Source organism: Bradysia coprophila, unplaced genomic scaffold, assembly GCF_014529535.1.
Source record: "Bradysia coprophila strain Holo2 unplaced genomic scaffold, BU_Bcop_v1 contig_232, whole genome shotgun sequence".
Classification (NCBI taxonomy): domain Eukaryota; kingdom Metazoa; phylum Arthropoda; class Insecta; order Diptera; family Sciaridae; genus Bradysia; species Bradysia coprophila.
This window is the reverse complement of record NW_023503493.1, coordinates 17,364,541-17,386,314: the sequence shown is the minus strand read 5'-3', so window position 1 is coordinate 17,386,314 and position 21,774 is coordinate 17,364,541. Positions and strand designations below refer to the sequence as shown.

General features: G+C 34.4%; 2 protein-coding genes across 5 annotated transcripts in view; both read left to right on the top strand.

Annotated features, from left to right (window-relative positions):
• Window positions 1-21,774, top strand: part of LOC119077076 (calcium/calmodulin-dependent 3',5'-cyclic nucleotide phosphodiesterase 1-like) — a 265,077-nt gene that overhangs the window by 139,939 nt on the left and 103,364 nt on the right. The gene's annotated exons all lie outside the window — the stretch shown is intronic.
• LOC119077082 lies at window positions 4,777-6,227 on the top strand. The gene is made up of 2 exons (XM_037184243.1): window positions 4,777-4,859; window positions 4,914-6,227. Exons 1-2 carry the CDS (start codon window positions 4,815-4,817, stop codon window positions 5,955-5,957), a joined length of 1,089 nt encoding a protein of 362 aa, XP_037040138.1. The 5' UTR covers window positions 4,777-4,814; the 3' UTR covers window positions 5,958-6,227.

Genomic DNA, 21,774 nt, shown 5'->3' with positions numbered 1-21,774 from the left:
TACAATACCGATATGTGTAGGAAGAGAACGATTGACGTGTGAGACTCAAATATAACATCTCGTATGTACCGACGAGCCTTCTGCAACAGAAAGTTTTTTTTAGGAAAAGTTTATATGACATGTATAAGCCTGGATTCACACTCCAGAAAAATTCATCCGTTTACCAAAAATGCTCATCCGTTTACTTGACCACTCCACTATTCTATTGTTTGATTACATCTCTCAAGTAGACGAAGAGCTAAACGGAGGCAAAACAGATGAATTTAGTAGTTGGTATAGTAGACAAGATTATGTCAGCTACAACTTGTGGCCTACATGGCCCTACGTTAGTGAAGGGCCGTGACGCAAGTCCGTTCACACTGAAAAATTTGAAAAAAATTTTTTTTTGTAGAACTGAGGACACAACTTTTTTGACTTTTCCCCCTCCGCTCCTATTCGTAATCTAGGCGTCCATACGAGTTCAACGAGCTATCACACGCCTCATAAGGTTAAGATTTGGCCGAGATATTAAATTTCAAAACTTGAAAATTTGAATGAAGAAATTGATTTCCAAAATGTATGAAATAGATGAATTTTACCAAACTTTGTCACTTTGTACATTTGTCCCTTTGTCACATTTTTGCAACGAAACTTTTGAATTTACCGGTGGATTTGACTGAAATTTTCAGGGTATGTCAAGGACGTAATTCTAAGAAACTACTTTGAAGGAATTTTCATAAAAGCTTATAATTTCGGAGCTATGAGCGTTTTAAGCTATTGAACTATAGGACCCATAACTCAGAAAATATTGCAGATAGAAAGTTCGTTTGAAAGACAAATTTATAGAGTTTCAAATTTCGGTCAACACGTGTTTCACTGTTTTCACCAAAAATCTACCATTTGGGAGGTATAACTCGGAAAATATGGCGGATAGAAAGTTCGTTTAAAAGACAAAGTTATAGAGTTTTACATTCTAGTCGACACGTGTTTCATGGTTTTCCTAAGAAGTCGCTTATTTAAGAGCTATGAGCGTTTTAAGTGCGAGCTATGTCAGCCATAACTCGTAAAATATGGCAGATAGAAACTGCGTATAAAAGACAAAGTTATAGAGTTTTAGATTATAGTTGATGCGTGTTTCAATGAAACGCTCATAGCTCCAAGAAAAGCGAACCATGAAACAGTGCGTTAAATTTTTGAATTTCGACAAATTTTCTATTTTCGTCAAATTTTCGATTTTCATCAACTTATTGATTTTTGTCAAATTTTCAATTTCATTAAATTTTTAAATTTCGTCAAATTATCGAATTTTGTCAAATTTTTGATTTTAGTCAAATTTTTGATTTTTGTCAAATTTTCGATTCTCGTCAAATTTTTTAATTTAGTAAAATTTTCGATTTTCGTCAAATGAAAGCTGGAAGGTTGAGATGAAAGAGAAAGTTATATAGTTTTGTAAGAAGAATATTTTCGTTCAAACTGCACAACTGATTGTCTATTATCTGCGACCAAATTCTAAAAAATCAGAACTTACAAAAGAGCTGATATCGCCAAGATAAGCGACTTTTTAGGGAAACCATGAAACACTGCCACTTATTGACGCAATTTTTTTTGTTTAAATTTTCTTTATAAAATTTTTCGGGTAAAATTTTTGTTGATCAAACTTTTGCGTTCTTTTCTCATCAGCTGCCATTTGTGACGCATATCTTTTTGCGTGTCGAATCTGTAAGCGTCACCTACACCTATATGAGTTCTTTTGTAAGTGGATAACAGGACTTGCGTCACACCTCCACTGTAAGTGGTTTTGGGCGATCTATGTATATACATAAGTGGTAGTAGGCTCGTGGGTCCTAGAATTGAATGACGATGCGATTAAGGTCTAATGAACCCTAACGAAGAACTGTTCAACCATTTCTAAGATAGATAATGCAAGAGATTAACTGAAAAACAACAATAATAAGGCGGATGTTTCTATAATACTTAAGTTCATTTTAAGCAAGTTGTAAATTATGAAATACTAATTCCGCACGATGAAATACACAGTGACGCACGCTAAGTTTCACTTGTTTAAATACTGTGATACTCAGCCTTATTTTGAAGATAGTTTTCAGTAGAAAATTTCGATTCTCAATAACAAAGAGTTATCTTATTGTCGTTCGAAGACAGCTGTTTCAAAAAGTTATAAATACTACTCTTACTCTTACAATTGCTGGTGTTCAGTTTGATTTGCAAGGTAAATATTGCAGAATGTTCTGTGTTTAAATTGATTGTTTTAAGTGAGAAAAGTATTAACTTCAGTGTGGAGAGGATTTGACGATTTTTTTTGTTACTTAGACAAGTGCTCTATGTGTTCGTGTTAAGATGATTATTGGAAAGGAGACGTTCAAGTATATTAGGGTGGATGTACCCATCCTCGGACGATCAACTTTTTTTCGACTTCAATTAAGTGCTATAAAGGCTCAAGCTATTATTTTGGAAGGATTGTATTTTCCAACAGTCACAAATTTAATTAAGATTCGTTTTATGTACACTAATTAAATCATTTATTTCCGAATTATTTTTAATTAACACTTTCATTCGGCCGAACATGAAAATCCAATAGTCGGACACTTTTTTCCGATGCTCGGACACCTCTTCTTCAATGCTCGGACGCTAATTGAATTAAATAATTTCACGGATTTTTTTCAATAAAATAAGAAAAGTCAATTGTTAATCATTCAAATACACTAAAAATGAAGTGAAAACACTAAATTGAATCGATAAAACCGTTTAAATTACAATTTACAAAGCATTTTTGAGTCACACTATTTTGGTACCATTTTCGGTGTATTTAACATGGCATATGTTGAATTTGACACTTCATATGTTTTCCATATAGTCCGACTACTGAATCAAGACCAAATATCATGTTTGTAGCAACCGGACACCCAAAAAACAGTAGAAATAATTGTTTATAATCGTGTTTGAGTGAAAATAATATTTAATTGAACATTAATTAATCTCAAAAACAAAGCCACTGTACAATATAAGTAATTTTCAACTAGAAAAAAGAAGTGTTTTGATCACCTCACAAACTATTTTTCAAGTAGAAAATTAAACTTTTCAGTATGTGGTGCCACTGTTTCAATGATTAAAATTACACAGTGTTCCTAGTGAATCCAATTTTACGATTAATCGATAGTGAAAACTACAAATTACAACTGAAGGATAGTCATCCACAATATTTTCGAGCTAGAAGTAAATTATTTTACTTTCAATGTCAAAGTGTCCGAGCATTGGGTCGTGTCCGAGGACTGGTACGCCTACCCTACGTCGTATGTGGAACAGCTTCCAAAATATCTATCTATCTCTCAGGGCCTATTTTAAGGAAATTAAATTTCCAAAAATTCTCAAATTTTTCCATCACTTTTCGTCATTTCATGTAAAAACACAACCGATTGCATCGTAAATGTTGTTTTTAGTTGTTTTTCATGTCTTTGAGCTTAACTGATTACTTCGGAATAAGATCTAACAGAAAACAAAATTTGGAAATTTTAAGAATTTTTGTGAAATTTGTGAAATTTTGGAAATTTTTGGAAATTATATTCCTTAAAATAGGCTCTGCTATTTCTACATACATTGAAGGAATTACTAAGGAAATTGGAGAAATAACACTTTCTACGGTAGTCGCCGAAAAAAAAGTTTTTCCGAGACCCGTTCTTTGATAATTCCAAAAAATTATAAACAAAGTTGCAATTGCTCTATGCTCTCATCGATCTGTGAAATAATTATATATGTAAGTCAATTCGCTATTCGATACACACGGCGCGGCACCTGTGTGGAATGTCGGTGAGTGCGACAATGAAAATGAGGGTAGAAAAAATTATCACACTCAAAATGAGTGCAGCACTAGATCCATGTTTTCCATCGAATGAAGGTATATTATGCATCTGTTGTGGACGGTACACTTTAGGCAGTGAGTGACAAAACTTCAGCCATAGCTTTGAATTTAAACTCCTTTAACTTGGGACTATCTGTGCGGATAATCTCTTTCTTTAACCGAAAGCGAAATTAATAATCGCACAAGAGCATAGAGACGATAAAAGTGGCGTTACTAAACCCGTGTAAATAATAATCTGGGTCAAAATTTTATTTTAATTGAAACAGACCTACTATACTGTAGACTTATTATTGAAGAAGTATTTTGTATTGTCTTAAATGAGGGCAGCAGATGACTCAGGCATGATTCCTGTTATATTTAGGGGTAACTTACTGCCATTTGGTCATCAAGATTTTTTTTTTGTCTATGCGATTTGAAGAATCCTTACAAATTGATATGTGTGTAATATGTAAAACATACTAGGCAAAATTGATGAATATAATAAAATTGAAAGAAAAAAGTTTAAATCACACAATGTAATAACTGTGATTTGTAGAATCTTCCTCGGAATCTACTGCATTTTTAATTAGGACTTGAAGTAAAAACTACTAAATCAATTACGGGATTGACCATAGTGATGACATTACATTTTGCTTATGCTTCTTTTGCATATTGGGTATGAATGATGATAGTTAGAGCCATGCACGATTTCACGATTTTCATGACCGAAAAATAGTCGAAATTTGACCTCAGAAACTTGGTTAAAGTTAAGTGAACTTACTAATCTGTTAAAAATGTGTGCACCTATAAAACGAAGTAGTAGACTCGTTACTAATTATCTTGAGAGTTTATACTTTCGGAACATCGGTTCCAGTAGTACGCTACCCTTCAATTAAATTTTCGAATATAAAATCGATTTTTTTTTGTTATCCCAGCACAGTTGCACAGTATAGTCAATTGTTGATTCGGAACGACTAAAAAAATGAGGATCTTAAAATTATTGTGGGTGTTTGTACTGTTATGTAAGGTATGAGTGAATTGTTTGACTTTAAAGAAATGTTTTTAATAAATTATTATGTAGACCACAACCGCTTGTAAAGACAAACCAAACGATAAGCAAGTTAGCTTCAGTGTGGAAAAAATTTGGCAAAGTTACCGAAAGAAAGGCCAGATTTGTTTGTGTGAAGATGTTTCGTGGAAACAAGATATTCAAAATTACTATAACGGATGTAGAACAGCTACTTGGGAATTCCGTGGAAAAGCGTACTGTCTGGCCGACAGCGTGGTGAACTCATTAGAAGAATTCCTAACGAAATTGATTTTTTTCACTAATTCCAACTCAACCATAGTGACAACCAGTTCTACAACAATGTTAAACACGTTGAGTAAATGTAAAAAGCTTAATCGATCCGGGATGAATATCATTTTTGAGTTCCAAAAAGTTTTGCCAGCAATAATCAAAGATTTCAATGAGGTCGCTACGAAATTGTCGAATCATATTGGTGAGCTGACATCTTCTTTTACAAAGGTCCTGGGCAGTCTCGGTTCCGTGTTTACCAATTTTATGAAAGAGTTTCTCGAAAATTGTCGACTGTTTAAGTGCGAAAAACAAGTGGATTACAAGCCTGTTTTGAAAAAATGTCAGAAACTTATGAATACTGTGGCGTTAATTGGGGAAACCTTGCTGAACGAATGCGAAGCGGAAGCTACCCAGGAAGTGTATGACGCAGTCTTAGTTTTGGATTTGATATGTTTATACATGGCGATTGCGGTTCCAGGAATCAATAGCTGCGTTATGGATGTGCTTTACGAACACGATTATCCCATATCGAAGTACGTCAAGTCATCCGCGTTAGTATTCGACTATGCACTCGTAGAATTAACCAAAGCTGTATCTGCAATCGTTTTTCCAATAACAAAAACCGTTCAAAATCTGCTAACGGTTTTCGTCAACATAACAATGAGCTTAAATAAGTTGGCAATAGACATCCTTGGATTATTCGATGGTGTGGAGATAACTGTTGGCGAAATAGTCAGAAACTTAGTGAAAGGTGGTAGAGTCACCGTATCTGCTAGTAAGGGAAAAATTAACATCTTGAAGGGAGTCACCAAATTTTTAGGATAAACTTGAAATTTCATTTTACTTTAAGATAACCGAACATACCTAATAAGCTAAAAAAAATATAGCTAAAAATGTTATCAACAAATTAACTGCGAGCAAAATTGTGCTATTTTCACCTGAAACAAGTTACAACTTCAATACAGAAACACTTGCTTAAACACCGTATATCTTAAATAAATATTGCTGCTAAATTCATTGTTTTTTCGCGGTTTTAAATAATTAGGTCCAAAAATAGGCTATGATAATAACTCAATAAAATTAAAACGAATTAAATTCACTCATAGTACAAGAATCAATTTCATTTTTAGTATATTGGCATCTGAGTGGTTTTGGGTTCTGGGGTCGAATACCTTACTGGGCACATAAAAAAATTCCAATATCCGATTTCGGTCTTCTGTTTTTCAGAAGAATCCCTCCAAAGATGATTTTTTTACACTGCCCCTAGCACAAACACTCAGCCTCCAAATTTTTAAAAACCAATTTGTCGAATCGACAATTTTTGTATAGAATTAATTCGAATGACCTCCTGGACGTCGATTCTCAGGAATTTAAAAAATCGTAACTTGACAGTGGTCCTCTTAAAATAGCAATATCATGAAAATCGGCAAGCCTTGATGTACGCATTTAATTTTCAATTTACCATCATAATAAACAAACGGTGGAGTTAGACTACCGACAAAACAAAGCACGAAACCAGTTTTTAATAGAAACGAAACATACATCGAATGTTGTTAAATATGGAAACAAAATATTATTTCGAATTGTCGAATTAGAAGTAGAAAATGATTGATGAAAACCAAACGGTACGATGAGATATTCTCGACCATTAAATAAGCATATTTGTCAATCATAAATCGAACGTATCGAAGCGTAATGTTGATCAAACAAACATTCAAACATTTCACTGTTTGTCAATCAACTCTAATTACGCTACTCGGTGTATGTATGTGATATGAAAAGCCATTCGTTGATCATTAATGAAATTATTTAAACGTACAATAATAAAAATGTAATTACAGTAAATTAGGATAAACAGTTTGGTGTATAAGGAGGGGTGTGGGGTGTCTCGACGTTAATGGAAGAGAAGATTACAATTTATTTTGAAAGTACAAGTCGAGGTAGAACTAGAAAATTATAAGCAATTTCTACATAGAAAATATCAATTTGAAGTCTAAAGACGAGCAAAATTAATCAACTGGAGGATTGCTTAAAAATTGACTCTTGAAATATACGAATGTTGCAACTTCCCACATCTATTTTGAATAAAATCAAAAACGGATGAATTGAAAACGTCAAAAATTGACGACCCTCATCCATAAAAAATATAGAGACTTTACATCACGATCTACTTGTGCATTACTACAATGCCCATGGTTGAATGTGTACCAAGGCTGTATCAGTTTTCCGTTATCTAAAATATTTATTTAAGCAGTTTTATATTTACACACATTCGACATTATTCCAACATAATCTCTACGATACACAATGTTACCTTTTGCATAGATGTTGCTAATGTACGTACATACGCTTTAAAACTGACGCCAAACTATGACCACGGTCTTTTTGATATCAGACATAAACATAATCGTCGTTTTTTATCGATTGAAAGCTAACGTGGTCTAAATAGCTGTTTTTCGCTATACATAATACCTACTACAAGTTGTAAAGTGAATTAATATGTCAACATGGATTTTGTTTCGTGTTAAATGTTAATATCAAGCCCCTTTATTGGAACAAGTTGTTGGCTACTAAAGCTGAAAATGGTGTTACGCAAACAATAGTTAGTGATAGAATATGACATTTTGAAAATAGAAATAAAATTCAAAAATATAGGAACGAAAAGGCAGGATTCATCATCGGTCGGCTTTTCAGAAGCGACTGTTTGCCTTTTGATGACAACGACGACAAAAGTAGGTGATCATCTATTGACAGTTTCTTCCTAGCAGATTCAATAATTGTATTAGACACAGGTCGCTTACCTTTTACCAATAAATGTAAAAATATAAAACATTCCAATTATAACCACAGATTCTGAAATAAAATCCATTGTTGGAGCATTCAAATGAACTTACACACAAAATATTCATTCAATTTTCCATCCAACAAACGTTTTCCGAGTGCGTCATCTACTGGAACAATGACGAAGTAGCTTTCAATGAACGAGCTTTCATAAACGTTTTACTTTTAACGTTTACACTACGCTTTGAGCGGAGCTTTTTTTGAAACGTATTAAATGCTCGAATCGTTTATTAATACACCGAAAACATTTAGGTACGTTTGGAGTAAGTGAGTGCTTTTATGGAGGTGCAGTACAACGTTGGAAATTGTTTATTGAACCTGAGAGTAGTAATAATGTTGTATTGTTTAACTTCGCTTGTAATTTTGCATTTCTCTTAAATTGTCAATAGTATTAATAAGTGACTGAATAAATTGATTTGAACTACTCGGTAGGTATGTCGACTTGATTCAATTAGATGAGAACAATTTTGGTGATCAAACGAACGCTATCATTTTGTCCAATAAGCTGAACGGATTATGCGGCTAATATATCAATTGATTTGAATTCATATCGTTGCCTTCAATACGTGTATTAAATTTCAGGGATTTACTCTGTTCAATTTTCCGATACGACTTTGAAACTGGAAAACATTTGTCTTTCTTATGTATACGTATATCGGCAAGTTTAAAAAATAAAGCACACCACACACAATCTCCTCGGATCAACTACATTTTTCCTTTCTTGAGGGCTTTACTACGTTTCGGTGCCGCAAAAAAAAAGACGAATATAACCAACGAGTTCTTTATCGTCGGAAATCCTGCAAGCTTTTTCTATTGTATACCATTTACCTCTCAGCATAAATGTTTGCAAAATGCAATATAACCGCCATCCAGTCGTCGTCGTATCTGTGTGGTAAATACTGTATCGCAAGAAGCATCTTTTTAGTTTGAAAATCTCATTTAGGGGTTTGTTGGAAAATCTCTTATTTTTCGAACAACTTCCTTTTTGTCTCACAGCAGGTTCATTGTATGTGCTGTTTTGCGGTGCATGAAATATGCTTTTTCTAAAACATCCAATTTTTACTGGAGTGATTGATTCTTATTGATTGCAAAGTAATTTTTTTCTGACAAAGTTAGTTTTCAAAGAATTTTATGTGCAGTTCATGATATTACCTAACTTACGTTAGGTTACACCGAGTTCGGTGTTTTGATTGGAAATTCTTTTCAACTTCCAGTAAAACATTGTTACACGTAGAACAATACTGAACATAGTTTTGAAATTTAATGCAAATGGTTAATGATGCGAACAAGCGTACGTTCGGTAGAGAGTGCCAATCAAATTTGATTAATCCAGCAAAAAAATTGTTGAAGAGTACATTGAAGGAAATTTACTCTTGGTTGTTTATGTTAATTGTAACATTTGCAGTGAGAATTCGATCGAAATTCACAATTTTCATTTTTTCACGGTAAGGCAATAAAAATAAAATGCAACTGTTCAGGTGGAGTTTTTTTTACTGAATCGTGCCGGTGTAAATGCTTCTTTGAAAACCGAAACTATTATCAAGTTAAAATTTAGACATGAAGACAGTATTTATATGATAATCAACATTCAATGATTCTAATGTTAGTATTTGATTCTATTTTGATTATTTGTAAGTACTTCACATTGTCGAGCGAGAGACTTTTCAAAGATAAAAAGAAACATTAGCATCAGGCGTAGAGCGACAGTAACGCGTTCATTTGACGCCGTTTAATCATTGTGTTAGTTGGCAATGGTTGAGTTGGAACTATAGACGAAAGTTAGTCTATCTCAATTGTACCTTCATCTTATTGCTTATAAGCACGGACATTTTTGAAATAATAATAATACAATAATGCTTCTTATTGCTCCTTCCCCAATAAAGAGCAAAGATTTTCTCAATACATCCCGTCTTAGATCGTTCAAATTTTAACTAATATAAACATTGAACACAGCATTGCCTCGTTGCAATATTCTACATAGACGTGTTCGTACCATTTATCTAATAAATTAATTAATTCCATTAATTAAATCAGTTTAAATCAGCAATAAATTTTGCTCAGACGTTCGTTTTTTCGTTAATTGCCTCTCCTCAGACCTATGTTACTCTTATTATACGATCTTTACAATACATCAACTATTGACTTATCGACCATATTTCACCTAAATCTAGCATGCAAGAAATGCAAGCCTGGAGGCATTAAGTGCATATTATTTAAAACGTTCATTCCACACCTCTTTCATGAATTATTCTTTGTATACCATGGATACTGCCTTTTATGTGAGTGTTGTTAGAATATTGCCTCTTCGTGACCTTTTGTTCAGCTTAGATTTGATCGGTTTTTCGGTTGCTCAGACTTAGTATAATAACTGACGAGAATAACTTGTCTTGAATGAGAAGAATTTCCAAATTCTGAGCCATTTCAGATAATCGTCTGAAGTATCGATTTAAACTCAATTTCGTGTCCTCTTAGTATTGATTAGATTTCAGGCGAAAATGTCAACATGTTAAAAATTTGGCGCACGAATTAACGCACTCCAGCACTGTCAGTTGCAAGACTGATCCTTTCGACTTGTTTGAACTATTTTATTCTTTTGTCGAAAGCTAACACCGATTTTGCTCTGCTAATCATTGCAAAGTTGTCCGGTCAACCGTAATATACATTTCTGGAAAACAAATCGTTAAATAAATTCATTTCTTCTAACATATTGCCGCCACACTTTTTCGAATTACGTCCAACCATTTTTACAATATAGGTAAAACATACATTGATTGCTGCATTTAATTTTCGTAACAAAGTTTGTGTCGTTTTCTGTATTATTAAATTCTATATTTAGCTGGATTTCGATGTAATTTAATTCAACTTTCGTTTTGGGTTGTACAACACGCACATAAATATAAAGAATATAGTGGAGCAATATCATATAGAGTCTAGAATATAACCTACGGTATTGCTGCATTTCATGCAATTTGGACTACATAATCAGTATTTGTCGTCGCCTTTGAAAAGACTTATTAATTTTTGCTCCTATAATCGACCAAATCATAATTGTTTTTAACTTCAATTGGATATATTGATTTAGCAAAAAATGTTAATTTATCAATTATTATGATTATTACAACATACGTTGGTTTATACGAACTGGTATGATAAATGGTCTAAATACGGTAAAACTACTTAACCTGTTGCGCGACTATAACGAGTGACACTCGTGCCAGACATGCCGAAACGTTATGGTTTCTATTGTTCTCAATAGAAGCGCAACAGGTTAAACGATTTTTTTTATTTTAAATTGAAAGAAGAAATAAAATTAAATATTAAAACATCGAGGTCTCACTGTTGATGTTAGTTTGGTGTTTTGTGTTTTAAAAATAAAAAAAAATTGCGAGTAAAAACGAGACTTGATATCACGTGTGCGTGGTGCTTGTGATACAATTTACTTTCTTATTTTTTGTTTTCCATCGGAACGAAGAAGAAAAAAATTGTTTTTAAAATCGAAATTAATTAGCGAAATAAATGAGGTGAGGTGGAGCCAAGGTAAGACTCATTTTTAAACTCATATTTCATTGCTCATATTATTATGGATATTCAATTCAATTAATTTTTGTTTTTATTTCATTCAATTACTTTTGAATGATTTATTTACCGTTTATGATGCAGTCGATAATTGAATATATGCAAATTACATTTTTTTAAATCAGCTTTTATGTTTGTAATGGATGCATGAGTGGATGATAACTGAAAATTAAAATTATATAATACTGGAGAGGCAATTGAAACGGCAGGGATAAACAGTCAATAAAATCCTTAATTTTTTAGAAGATTGTGATTTTCACTCATAAGTTGACGTAATTATTTGTAAAAAATCACAATATCACCCCGAGGTAATCCCCAGTAATCCCTGGAAGTCGGTGACCCATGGATCTCTCCATTAATTGATTGTATTTTCGGTGACGGGAAAAATCTCCGAGTGTATTATCGTTGCAGCGGCGATAATATCGTTTCATGGACGAACGCATTCACTTGAAATGTGCCGAATCCTGACATTTTGCTAAACCCTAAAGGTCATCCCTTCCAAGTGAGGGCGATAACATCGTTGCTCGGACGATATTATTGTTTCAGAAAACGATATTATCGTGTCTCGGACAATATTATCGTACAGCGAACAATATTATCGTATCAAAAACAATAATATCGTTCAATCGGCGATAATATCGTTTTTTGTACGATAATATCGTTTTCTTTACGATAATATCGGTTCATGAGTGATATTATCACTGCAGAAACGATAATATTGTTGCATGAAACGGTATTATCGTCGCAAAAACAATAATATCGTTTCAATCGACAATAATATCGTTTCACGGGTGATATTATCACTGCAGAAATGATAATATTGTTGCATGAAACGATATTATTGTTCGGAAAATGATGTTATTGTTGTCTAATACGATCGCTCGGACGATAATATTGTTTCACGTGTGATAATATAATATCAGAAATGATAATATCGTTTCTTGGGTGATATTATCACTGCAGAAACCATAATATTGCTGCATGAAACGATATTATAATCGTAAAAACAATAATATAGTTTCAATCGACGATAATATCGTTGCACGTACGATAATATTGTTACAGAAAAGAATATTATCGCCGATTGAAACGATATTATGGTTTTTGATACGATAATATTGTTCGCTGTACGATAATATTGTCCCCGACTAGAGGTGTGCACCGCCGATTTTACGCCGGCGCGCCGCCGATTTTTTGCTAAATTTTCGGCGCGCCGCCGCCGAAAAATAATAGCTCACGCCGCCGCCGCCGCCGATTGTATTTTCGTCGCGCCGAAATTTTATACGTTTAGTGCTTTCAGAAATTTTAATGGGCGACAATAAATATAAACTTAAATTGAAAAATCTATACAAAAGTGTGTGCCTAAGTACATGTACAAGGTTTTAGCAAATGTTTATCGCTCTTAATTTATAAGTCAGGTTTCTATATGCTGCTATGTTTCTATATGCGTAGAAAGGAGTTTTTTGTTAAAAATTTTTTGTTGAAACTTTGGGTTTTTCTTCTTACTTGCACTGTACGACGGTGATTTTGTTTCTGATGCTGCGATAGGGTTATCTTCGAAGTAGCTTTCTATAACGTATCCTATTTCTATCAGTAGATGGCAAGTGTTTTATGCATATTTTTAAATACTTCTTCTTCTTCTTTTTCAGCCTGTTTCTATCCACTGCTGGATGTAGGCCTCTCCAACTTCTTTCCATTTCGTACGATCCATTGCCATTTGCTGCCAGTTTGTACCTGCAATATTCTTAATTCCGTTTGTCCATCTCTCTGGTGGTCTACCTATAGCTCGTCTTTTATATGGTCGCCATATAAATACTAGTCCAAAGAAAAAGTTGGCTGCTGTCTTGGGAAGGGTATCGATGGATACTACTGAGGATGGTCAGATCACGCTGACCCGAGACCGCCATCGATACCCGAGGTCGAAACAGCATTTGTCTTTTCTGTATCCTCACTTAACGTGAACTCTTGGGTACGTTACTCTATTTTCTGTGCATATAAGAGGAAGAAGAAGTGGCAAACTTAAGACCTTATGTGGAATTTGGGTGGAAAATGGCGCAAATCACGTGTTTTAGGAATTTATAAAGTGGAAAATCTTTCCGGTTTCAAGTTTTTTCGTCAAAAAGACGAGACACGGGTATCTTTATTTTCAATTTTTAGCTGCTTTATTTAAAAAATTTGGGAAAAAAATCATTTTGGCGTAGTCTATGCACTTATTACTTATAAATGTAAGTTTATCTAAATCTCTTATTTGCGAAAACCTTCTTCTACGATCTCCCTCCTTCATCGAAGATGGACTAAAGGCAACGGGAACGGTTATTGCATAAATCGAAAGATAATAGTAGTGAGTTTGCGTAAATGACATAAATTATAAGTTGGAAATAAGAAGCCTGCAGAACATCTGGTATGAAGATGTGACTTAAAATTTCCAAATTATAATTTGACTTATAGCTTACATGTCATTTACGCAAACTCATTAATCATTCTTGGATTCATTAAATTAGATGTTTTCAAAATAATAGGTGATTGTACATTGTACACAATATAAAAGGTGAGATACGCCTCAGTTGATTCCCCTTGTATAAGTGGTTGATACTTCAGATTGCAAGATAGTAAGATTTCAGTGTTCGGAAAAATGATTGCGCACGCTTTTTCAAATGTTTTTGCATTATTTTCGAAAGTTTAGATTTTTTGTAAATTTATCGGCGCGCCGATCGGCGCACCGCCGCCGACTATAAATTTCTTCCGGCGCGCCGCCGCCGATCTCTTACCAGTCGGCGCACCGCCGCCGACTATTTTAAGATCGGCGCACACCTCTATCCCCGACGATAATACACTCGGAGATTTTTCCCTATCCGTGTTTTCTTGTCTTAAAAATATTTTTTGTGAGAAACGTATTTTTCCAGTTGGCTTTCAAAGATTGTTTATTGTTACTATAGATTTTATTTTGAGCAATGATTCAAAATGAATCTACATTGAACCAATTCTTCGTTGTTTTTATCGATTACCAATTGAGGGAGCTGAAGAGAAGAAGGTTTTTCAGTCGTTGGTGACACTTCTTTATTTATTTGATCAATTTTGAACTTTTTATGAGAAATTTGATTGAATTGTTACAAACGGTTAAAGTTGTCTCGTTCTAGTATTTTGGTTTTCTTGGTTTTTTGCGGCATCGGTTGAAAGTTGTCTCGTTCACCACGGTACATTTGCTTTTTTGCGACGATGGTACTTACTTCTTACTTCTCCGGCGCTACAGCCACTTATGGGCCTTGGCCTGATCGAGAATCCGGTTCCAGCGAACCCTGTCTCCTGCTACACTTCGCCAACTCCTTATTCCCAGCGTCCGAAGATCTGATTCGACGCCATCTATCCATCTCATTTTTGGACGACCTTTTCCTCGTCGCCCTTCTGGATCGTTTCGGAATAACGTCGAGGGGGCTCTGTTAATATCCATGCGTGCTATATGCCCTGCCCACCTCAACCGTTGGACTTTAACCACTGCCACAACATCCGGTTCGCCAAAATCACGTTTCAGTTCAAAGTTGTACCGCCGCCGCCACCTTTCGCCTTCGCGCATTGCTCCGAAAATGGTACGGAGGACTTTTCGCTCGAACGTTAGCAGCAACTGTTCATCACTCTTCTTCACCGTCCAAAATTCGCATCCGTAGACTAGAACCGGGCGAATGAGCGTTTTGTAAACTTGGCACTTCGTTTATAATCAAACCCATTCTCTCCGCTTGGATTTTCAGATTTGTGAAAGTGTCCACTGCTGCTGCATGTGTACGGCTGGCGAGGTCCAAGTCATCTGCAAAGCCCAGTACTTGAACTGTTCCGTTCGCCAGTGTTTTGTTGGTTTGGATACCAGCACGCCTCATTGCAATTTCCAAAGCCAAATTGAAGAGCAGGCAAGACTGTGCGTCGCCCTGCTTTAGCCCTTCCATAACAGCAAAAACGTCGGACATGTCGTTTTGCACCTTGACACGACATCTGGTGCCTTCCAATGTCGCTTTCACAAGTCGAATCAATTTTGTTTCGAAGCCCAGCTTCTTCATCGTCATATACAGCTCTCTACGCTTGGTCCTATCGTAGGCTTGCTTGAAGTCGATGAAACGATGGTACGTCGCAGAATCAGACGAAGGTTGAAAATTTGGTCGGTCGTTGAACGATCTCGTCTGAATCCGCCCTGATACTCCCCTATGACATTCTCAGCTCGTGGATTTGGTCTACCGAGTAGCACTCGTGCAAAAACCTTGTACGCCGTGTTAAGCAAAGCAATTCCACGGTAGTTCAGTTTGTTTGCGACGCTGGTGGTGATTTGGAAATTACAGAATGGAATAATATGATCGACCTGTCGTCAAAAGCAGTTTCTATAAAATTTCAAATGTTTATTCGTCCTAAATACATTTCCTCAATTGTCAACAGTCGATATCACGAAAAAAAACGAAGAATTGACTGGTATGAGATACATTCCGAAGAATCTTTGGTACAATTGCTAGTCGGTTAATAATCATTAAATCTGTTACTTCTTTTATTTCAACTCTCGTCTGGCTTTTTATATCAAATCTATTACTTCTTGTGTTAACATAAGTTCTATCATACGAGTTCATGTTAACCCAAATAATGTCAACATGATCCACATCCACAATGTTTATATCTTCCGTTAAAATGTATATTCGATTCAACTGTTAACCAAGCGACGAAACAGTTCGCCTGTGAAAATTCGTATTACAGTCGCACACATCAACATTAACATAAACGAAAGCATAAAATGCGAAGACAATCCATAAAGCACACGGTATATGTAAGATATATTCTGGGTACTCAAAATATCTATTAAATGTCACGATGATGATGAAACGACATCATTAAAATCGAACAATCGTGATGAAGCCCATAAAACACTCCTCGTCTCCTCTTTACGCATTGAACATGTCTTATGTCGTCTGGAATTTGCAGTAAAAAGAAGTCATCACATCACACACAACGTTTTGTCTAAATATGTTTGTGGAGGAGAGGCATAAATGTTGCCAGAGAAACTTTTTTTTTATCTGAACAACACTGCTGTCATTCTAAATATTTAACCGACATTCATTTCGTTCAGTAAAAACCAAACATTTATTGGAATTTATCCAGCAATCGATATGCCGCATTTTTCAATTGCAATGAAGAGAGTTCATAAATTTTCATTCCACTCTATTGGAAACTTCAGAAGCAATATATACAACACCAAGCTGGAAACAACCCAAGCAACATAGACTTCGTTAATCCGCTCCTGTTTTTGGAAGTTTTTGAAGATACCATTTCGATTGCATTCTTTCTGAATCGTTCATAGGAAATTACACCCGAAGGAAATGATTTGGTATATGACAATGATATGGTAGAATGTAGCGTTGACCCCGCTACCACACGCCACAATTTTCAGTTGCTTATTTTTCAGTGCAAATAATATTTTCTGCCAGATGATGCTCGCAATTGTCGTAACGTTTCCATATTGTATAAAACCAATAGAGATCCTTCCGCCAGCCGGAATTGCCACCACTTGAACAAATCTATTAATGTCAAATACCCCCAGAAAATATTCTAATATAACTTAAAGCCCACGTCACCGTTCATAATTATCTGCTTTCCGTCCGCATCAGTATGTCCACGTAGGATATATGCCATTGGTAGGATCTTGGCTTGTTAAACACCTTCAAGCACTTTTCACACTAACAGACTTTTTTACTTTTACAGTGGTTTTTTTGAATGTGTCACTTCAATGTCATCCAATAGACTACGCCAAAATGATTTTTTTTCTCAATTTTTTTACATAAAGCAGCTAAAAATTGAAAATAAAGATACCATTGTCTCGTCTTTTGACGAAAAAACTTGAAACCGGAAAGATTTTTCACATTATAAATTCCTGAAATATGTAATTTGCGCCATTTTCCACCCAAATTCCACATAAGGTCTTAAGTTTGCCACTTTGCAATTACAGTAGTATGAGTAGTATTGTTCACTCAGTTCATCCAGTTTTAACTGATTCACTGAATTTTGTTTTGATGAAATGTCAAATCGGGACAGTAAATTTTAAATCTCAAACAAGTTTGTGTCGAAAATTTGTAGTATTTCGCGTAAAACAAAGTGATTCAGTTTAAATTTCGCACAGAAAATAGTTCCGAGTGTGCTAATGCTAGTGTCTTAAACAGAATTTAGTACAAATTCTCCGAAATAATTTCAAAGACAAATTAATTTGGTCAAACATTGTGGGTGTTGTGAAAATCTCATTTTTAAAAGTAATTTGGTGTGAATTGTGCCATTCAGTGTTCAATTCCTTAATTTTATGTGCCTAGAAATTGCCTGCAATACGTTTCGTGCTAATTCAGTCGGTAAAATGTGAAGAAAACATACAAAAATATGTTGCCATTCAGGTAAACAAAATTCTTGATATGTCTGTTGTGAAGACAGTCGTAAGTGACACCACAAAACTGAATTTTTTTGTCCGGTAATTTAAAAAATGATTTTTTTGGTGGAAATGCTTTTATTTGAATGTGTGTATGATTCCGGTAAAATAAAATAGTGATAAAGTCACCACTATTGATGACATTTAAAATGGCATCATTGGTTAAATATGATTGGCATAGTCTATTCATTGCTTCTCCACACGGCTTGCCTTCGTGAAGTGGAACTGTTAATGCATGATCCGATTCGTTCGCAGTGGCTTCTTCTAATTCTATTTGTGTATCTGTAACATCAGTGTGACCCAATTCATCCGGAGTACCAAGTGCTTCTTCACACGGGTTGTCGCCGTCAACTGCTTCCGATGCATGGTCTAATCCGACGTTTGGTTCCACATCTGCTTCATTCTTGCAATATTTCAAAACACCCGTTTCTTTGTTGAATGTCCACAAGATGTTTTTTCCGAGGGGTCCTGCACTCTTCAAGATTTATAAGACTTATTAAAATTTATTGGGATTTATTGAGATTTACTGAGATATGAAAGATTTTTTGATTCCCTCGAATTTTTCTCCGTTATTGATGATGGTTGAAAAATATCTTTTTGTATTAACAGAGTAAGTGACTTACCTCTTCTAAGATTTCGTATAATGCCGGATACGTTTTTGGCATTTTCAGTTCATTAAATCTACACACATCCTGTAAATTTGCAATGGTAAGCATTTTACCATTCTGCCCTGCATTTAATCTTGCAATCATATCTGACTTGCCGCCATAACATGGCAAATTCTTCTTTTCCAATATATTTGATAAATCTATGCGTGTTAACATTTGAATAAAAAAACATCAATTTTAAGGAAAATAAATTTCCAAAAATTCTCAAATTTTTCCATCACTTTTCGTCATTTCTTCTAAAAACACAACAGATTGCATACGGCAACTCGAAATTTCATTCATAATTTTAATTTTATGAATGAAATTTCGGGTTGCAGTATTTAAAAAACATTGCATCTGTCACTTTTACGTTGCTATGTAAATCCACGGTAAATGTTGTTTTTACTGCCTTTTTAGTTGTTTTTCATGTCTTTGAACTTAACTGATTACTTCGGAATGAGATCTAACAGAAAACAAAATTTGGAAATTTTAAGAATTTTTGTGAAATTTGTGAAATTTTAAAATTTTTTGGAAATTAAATTCCTTAAAATAGGCCCTGGCACACTTACACATAAATCGGCGGAATGAATTTTTAAATTGGTGGAATGAATGTTGAGACTTGGGGCGGCTTTATTGAAAAACATCAGAAAATGGCAAAGATAAACCGCGATTCTCCTATTGATTTAATCGCCATTTACTCGTTTGTCGTAAAACAAAAGCTTTTTGTCCATATTCCATATTTATATTAGGTAACGTCAGATTTTTCGCCCATAAATACACTAAATACACTAAATACTAACAATAAAGGAAAATGTCAACAGATAAAGGCAAATGCAAAAATAATTAAATTTTGACCATACGGATTCTGATCAAACAAAATGTCAGTGTGTAGCGCGTGTCTTAGGACTCCGGCAATCTAATTAGTTTTTGAATCAGAGCGTATATTATGAGCGATAAGACTAACATAGACGGTAAGCATATGACCCTAATTATCAGATCTATTACTTTCATCTATCAAAGTATTTTTATCGGTGTCAAATCTTGTACTTCATTTTTTTGTAACATGCATTTAACTACATATATATAAATGACCTGACCATATGAATTACCCAGAGTTTGTCATTATTTTTGCCGTCGTTATCAAAAACATGAATAGTCGTATGTGACAGGTTAAAGTCATGAACATGATCAAAGTGAAAAATTTTAACTTTTTCAAAGTCTCATCGCTGCTCAGGAGATATTGGTCCAACTGAAAAACTAATTGCTTTTGTTTGATCAAAATCCATCGAGACGAAATTTAATTATTTTTGCATTTGCCTTTATCGTTTGACATTTATTGTTACTGTTCGGCATTTATGGGCGAAAAATCTGACGTTACCTATTATAGCATCGGTTCCCTTACATGGTTTGATGACGCAGTCAATGTAATCAAACAAAAACGAGAAATATTTATGGTTCGAGCGAACGGACGTGCAGAAAATTATGGTATTATTTTGTTTGATGATTGTTAATAATACTTGAGATATTGGAACGATAGCAATTGTGTGTGTGTGTAAAGTAAAAAGGAGGATATTTATAAATGTGGATTGGCCATAATGGTGGGGAAAGGGGGGAATTGAAAATAGGAAACGAAAAAGGAAAACCATTTTATTAATTACGGATGGTGTTTGTTTTGTGTGGTATTTTTATTTGTTCGAAATGATTTGATGAGTAGCAGAACGTATATTTTGGGTGTTTTATCGCCGACTTTGTTTGATGGGGTTATTCGGATAACATAATACGGTTAAATTGGCAATATAATTGTGATATGAACGTAATTCAGTTATGTGTTAATCGTTCATTTGGTATTTATTCGTTAACAAAGGGGATGTATCTTGGCGAAGTTCTTAAAGGGATGAAATCAGTGTTGACGCTGGATGTACTAGCTAATACGACGTTATTGATTCTACGAGACAGGGTAAAACATGGTTTGAATAATTTAATTGAACAGGTCTGTTGTTGTACAGTGTAGCTGTCTATATCCGCAAAAAAAACTTTGTCGAAGCCGATTCGTTTGACCATCACTTGTTCAAAAATCGACTAAAGCATTGCCAAGAAGTTATCAGTTATATACTGAAGAAAAAAAATGTGAGTGTGTTAGCTGTGCAGAACTATTTTACAAGACAGCTGAATATTATGTTCCGCATATTTGTACATTTTACATACTGACCACACTAAGTGCAGGTACTGCTAAGGTAAGCGAGGGTATAGCTGACCGTGCAGGTGTACCTGACCAGCTACATTATTTATCAGTTTTGGAAAATAATTACAAATGAAAATACGCAAATTAACGTTATAATTAATCTTTAGAGCCTAAAGATTAATTTTTTCATGAAAATAATTCGATTATTATGTTTACTTATTTGATAAAACCATAAAATGAAACCAGTGCACCATCTCAGTACAAAGTTGCACATTTCTTAAGAAAATCGTAAGATCGGCGTGGTCTAATTTAATGTTTTTATTGACAAAAGAATTATTAATGGACAAAGTTTTGGTGTTTTTACGTAGTAAATAGTTCGACAATTAATATTATTAACATAAATAGCGTCTATAAGTTAATATTTGATTAATTACATGGTGGTCAAAACATTGCATCAAAAATATGCCATGTTTGTGTAGTTGACCGCACCAAATTCCGTACATTTTTCTTCATGTGACAAATTCACCTTCCATGTGCATTGTTGTGTACAAAATGATGTGATTGAAATTCGTTGATATTTTGTGTTTTTATGAAATTGGTTAATATCAGTGAATTAAGAGTGAAAATGTGTCGAATAATGCGAAATTATTGCGAAAAATTTGAAAAATGTCTTAATTTTGTAGCGGTCAACTACTGCAACAAGACCGGTCAGGTATAAAAACATCCGTTTTTTTGTGGTCAGCTACTGCATCAAAAACAGTGCTTCAGTAAAATTAGTTTTTTACAATAAAAATTAATTAATTGTTAATAGTTCTGATATTCTACGGAATGGGAACAGATCAAATTAAATTCTGACGAAGGAAAAACTTAGCTTCATCGAAATCATCCTGAGATACTGATGACCAAAGTTGAAAAATTGCTTAGCCGGTCAGCTACTACCTCGCTTACCTTATGTTAACA